The sequence below is a fragment of the Lactuca sativa genome, chromosome 4 (assembly GCF_002870075.4).
Source record: "Lactuca sativa cultivar Salinas chromosome 4, Lsat_Salinas_v11, whole genome shotgun sequence".
Classification (NCBI taxonomy): domain Eukaryota; kingdom Viridiplantae; phylum Streptophyta; class Magnoliopsida; order Asterales; family Asteraceae; genus Lactuca; species Lactuca sativa.
In genome coordinates, this window is record NC_056626.2 from 334084456 (window position 1) to 334089073 (window position 4618).

Consider the following 4618-nt stretch of genomic DNA (forward strand, 5'->3'; position numbering starts at 1 on the left):
GGCCGTTGACAACGGCGTCTTGACGGGGGGAACACCGTCCCCCTGCTCGTTGCAGCTCGTCGAGATTGGATCTCGTTGGCGTCACGACCAGATGAAACGCAGAAAATGGGTCCGTTGCAAACGTTTTAATTGCAACGGTATAAAAAAAAACTATTAAAAAAACCATTTACCTTATAAATACCTATCTTTTTTATAAAAAAATTTACACAATTTCTCTTCTTCTCTCTACATAGTTTCAATTATCTTCAAAAAAAATATGGAGCCTTTCGACTCGTCGATGATTCAGATGACGATATTTTCTTCAAGCTGATGTATCAGTATTACACTACCGACTTGCTGCAACCAGACCCAGCCCCGCTACTAACAAGACGTGCGATATTAAACAGAAATCGCGAGGAAGGACACGAACATCTGTATCGCGATTACTTTGCAGATAATTTTGTATACGGGGCGAAGGACTTCAAAAGAAGATTTCGTTTGAGTAGAGATGTGTTCTTACGAATCACCAACACCTTGGACAGCCGGTATCGTTACTATACTTTTTTACAAAATAAATAAAATTGTACTACATGTTTCTTTAATTTTACAACATATGCAATATATTTTTAAACTATAGTTAATTTATGTTTAGGTATGAATTTTTTCAATTAAGATATGATGCTAGAGGTAGACGAGGGTTTACAACGTTGCAGAAATGTGTTGCGACCATTCGTTTGATGGCTATGGGGGAGTCACCCGACATCATGGACGACTATATGAGAATGTTCGAAAGAACTGCAAGGGAGAGTTTGTATACATTGTCAAGGGGTGTTGTTGAAACATTTGGAGAAGTGTATTTGCGGAAACCTTCGTTGCATTATTTGCAAGAATTGTATGCGGCGCATGAAGAACGTCATGGGTTTCCCAGAATGATCAGAAGCATTGATTGCACACACTGGAAATGGAAAAATTGTCCGGTAGCATGGAAAGGGCAATACGCAAGTGGTCATCATGGATCACCTTCGCTAGTTCTAGAGGCTGTTGCTTCTCAAGATTTATGGATTTGGCATGCATTTTTTGGGGTTGCGGGTTCCAACAACGACGTCAACGTTCTTGATCAGTCGCCAATATTCGACGATCTTTTGAATGGAAAGGCCCGAATGCTCCTTTCACGGTGAATGGAAACGAATACAAATATGGGTATTACCTTACAGATGGAATATATCCTTAGTATTCCACATTCATGAAGGCATTCTGCCACCCGGTTGAAGAACGAGACAATTTTTTTAAAAGAAGACAAGAAGGAGCACGTAAGGATGTGGAATGTGCTTTTGGATTGCTGAAGGCGAAGTGGCATATAGTCGAACATGCAGCACGACCATTGGATTTAGAAACTCTATGATATATCATGTATGCATGTATCATAATGCATAACATGGTAGTAGAAGATAAAGGGCGAAATATTGCACACTATATCCCAACGGAGCCCAAATACGTTCAGTTTCAACCAGGAACAACAGAATATTTGCATCGCATTGTTGACATTCAGGACGCAAATAAACACAGATAACTTCTGTAACATCCCGAGTTCAGGAGTGCAAGTTCAGGGTTCAAAGTGAAAATGTATAAGGGCAACTCGGCGAGTCCATGGGTGGACTCGACGAGTAGAGTCGCGATTCTGGTCGCGTGTTAAGTGGACAACTCGGCGAGTCGGCGGCTGGACTTGGCGAGTTGGTGTTGGGTGAAGAAAACCCTAATCTTCGGGGTTTGCACCCTATTTAAAGAATGATATGCCTTCTTTTCAGCCTCTATTTCCTTGAGTGTTCCAGAGAAAACCCTAATCGTGAGAAACTCCATTGTTGAGAGGATTGAAGCTTGGAAGAAGGAATTTGTGAAGAGAAGTTGGAGGAATTCGAGGATAGCACCAAGGGGGCTTGTGGATCTGAAGTCTACATCAGTTTAGGCTCATCTTTGGGGTAAGAATCCTCTGTCTTGAGCCCTTTTTCCCTTATTGTCATCCATGGTGGTTGCTTTGGGGTTTTTGGAGTATTTCATGAGTTATTTCTGGATTGGAAGACGGATCTGAGGATGCTACCTCAGATCTGGAGTAGTGATGATCCAAAAAATGCATAAGTCCCTGTTCCTGAGTGATTGGTGAAGCTATCTTGTCCCAAAACCCAAACCCCAAAGTGTAAAATGCCTAGATCTCTTTGGATTCACGTAAAGTTCGCCACTTTACGTGATGGATGGGTTGTAGGAGGCTAGATCTTCGTTTTGGATCAATTGCATGGCCTGGAAGGTTCTGTTTGGAATGAGATCTAGAGGCACTCGGCGAGTCACAAGGGTGTACTCGGCGAGTTGCTTGAAGATGGTCTAGAACTCGGCGAGTTGGAAGAACAACTCGGCGAGTAGGTTGAAGATAGCCTTGGACTCGGCGAGTCTGTTCTGGGACTCGATGAGTCTGGTCGTGAGGTCCTATCCTTTCTTCTGGTTGAGCTGTGAATCAGTGAGTCAAGGGATGACTCGGTGAGTCGAGTGTGAAAGGACTCAGAGTTGTTGGACTCGGCGAGTCTCGGGGTGACTCGGCGAGTTGAGTCGCGGATTGGGGAAAGTTCTGAACATGAGGACTCGTCGAGTCATTGGATTAACTCGGCGAGTAGAGTCAGTCAGGGGTTGACTTTGACTTTGACCAAGGGTTGACCAGTTGACTTCCAGGGGCATTTTGGTAATTGTTGGGTACTGTTTTGAGTTCAGTGTTTTGGTGGTTGGCCAGTGGTGGAGATCGTATCAGTGATCAGAGCAACTTGGGTTATCTGTTCAGTCGGCAGTTTCGAGGTGAGTTATCCTCACTATATCAACAGGGTCTAAGGCACCAAGGTCGGCCCTTTATCGGATTGAGATCCGGGTATTTGTTGTTATGATATTGCTTTGATATGTTGCATCCTGGTAGCTAGGGTGGTATTTTTTAGAGACCTAGTTGAGGTCGGTATCTTGAGATATAGGGTGATGCTATGCTAGAGACCGGTTAGGTCGGTATCCTGGTTAGGATGATGATATGTTATGTGATCTGTTTGATCGGTTTGTTGACTGTGAATTGTTATATGATTGTATGTTTATGTGCACATGGTTGTTTGGATTGGAGTTGGGTTGAGGCGGGTCCTGCTTTGTGCTGTAGGCCAAGATACCCAGGGCGGACCGGTTGTCCCGAAGACCCAGCGAGCGGTCCGGATAGGCTGTAGGCCCCAAGAGGGCGGACTAGACGTGCCGAGGCTCGGAGAGTGGACCAGGCCTACTGAAGGCCCGGTGCGGGCGGACCAGTCATACTATAGACTCAGAGAGTGGACTAGGTGGATTAAAGGCCCGGTGCGGGCGGACCAATCACGCTGCAGACTCGATGTATATGGCTAGACTCGGAGGGTGGCCCAGGTGGACTGTTGGCCGGTGCTGCGGACCAGTCACATAGTAAACCCGAAGTGCATGGTTGTTCCGTGATCGAATATGATATGGCATGTTATGTGTGTATGGTATATGCGGTTGGTATTTTGGGGATATCTCACTAAGCTTTCGGGCTTACAGTTGTGGTTTATGTTTTTCAGGTACTTCAGGAGACCGTGGCAAGGCGAAGGCGTGATCATACCGCTCCTCATGTTTATGTTGTGCTGAGATTCTGGGAATACTCTAAATAAATTGTATTGAAAACCTTTTTGTAATAATTTAATGAAATCGGGTTGTTTTTGAAAAATTTAAATTGTTTGGAATTTTTCGGTCGTTACAACTTCGAGAAGACTTAGCGGATTATATCTTGTATGGTAACAATAATGATAACGAATAGCGTTGTATTTTTTTTTGAATCTGGATGTTATTTTTTTTTATTTTTTTAAAATTTGGATGTTATGTGTAATTTAATATCTATGTTAATTTTAATATTTAAAAACTATTATATGTTATTTATAATTTTTAAACATTATGTTTTATTTATTATGTTATATTAAATTTTTTTTGTCTAAATTAAAAATAAAAAAGAATTTCAAAAAAACAAAAAATAAATTAAGAAATGGAAAAAAAAAGTTGGTGTCATAACAAGATACAATATGGTGACCATTTCCCCATTTGATGTTATAACACCATTGATGATGTGGCACTAAAATGGTGTTATGACTAGTTGTCCACACCCAACGCACTAAAATACTTGATTATAATTTATCAATTATTCAGTTGGTCATGGAAATTTTTATAAATAGATAATCATAAAAAAGAAAAAGAAAAAAAAATCTTATATTGTAGAGTTTTTTTTCCTCCTATCAAATCTTAACTTTTTTCTTCCTGAAAAACCCTTGTATTTTTTCTATTTTTTCCGATTAGACCTTACAATTTTTATTTTTTCGATTTAGCCGGTACATTTTTTTCTCGATTTAGACTCTATATTTTTCAATTTTTCGGATTAAACCTCAACTTTATTTTTTTCTAAAAAAAAAATATTTACATCTTTGTTATCTTGAAAGTTTTCTTGCATTCGGTTCCATAATTCCATGACACATGCTCTCAACTTCATAATAGTTTGGAGTAATCTAGAGAAATTGTGTTAACTCCATTGCTTGATGATTGCATAAATACTCTTCCATGTGAACTCATCGATATG

General features: G+C 40.8%; 1 protein-coding gene across 1 annotated transcript; it reads left to right on the plus strand.

The window, feature by feature from the left end:
- Positions 1-309: 309 nt before the first annotated feature.
- On the plus strand, positions 310-1157 carry LOC128133695 (uncharacterized). Its single transcript, XM_052771215.1, has 2 exons — positions 310-524; positions 632-1157. Exons 1-2 carry the CDS (start codon positions 310-312, stop codon positions 1155-1157), a joined length of 741 nt encoding a protein of 246 aa, XP_052627175.1.
- Positions 1158-4618: the final 3461 nt, after the last annotated feature.

What these genes read in the sequence shown, in the direction of transcription:
- LOC128133695 (XM_052771215.1), top strand. Translation starts at nt 310, where the DNA reads ATGTATCAGTATTACACTACCGACTTGCTGCAACCAGACCCAGCCCCG. An exon ending in ACCAACACCTTGGACAGCCG is followed by an intron (nt 525 to 631) that starts GTATCGTTACTA and finishes ATTTATGTTTAG; the next exon opens with GTATGAATTTTTTCAATTAA.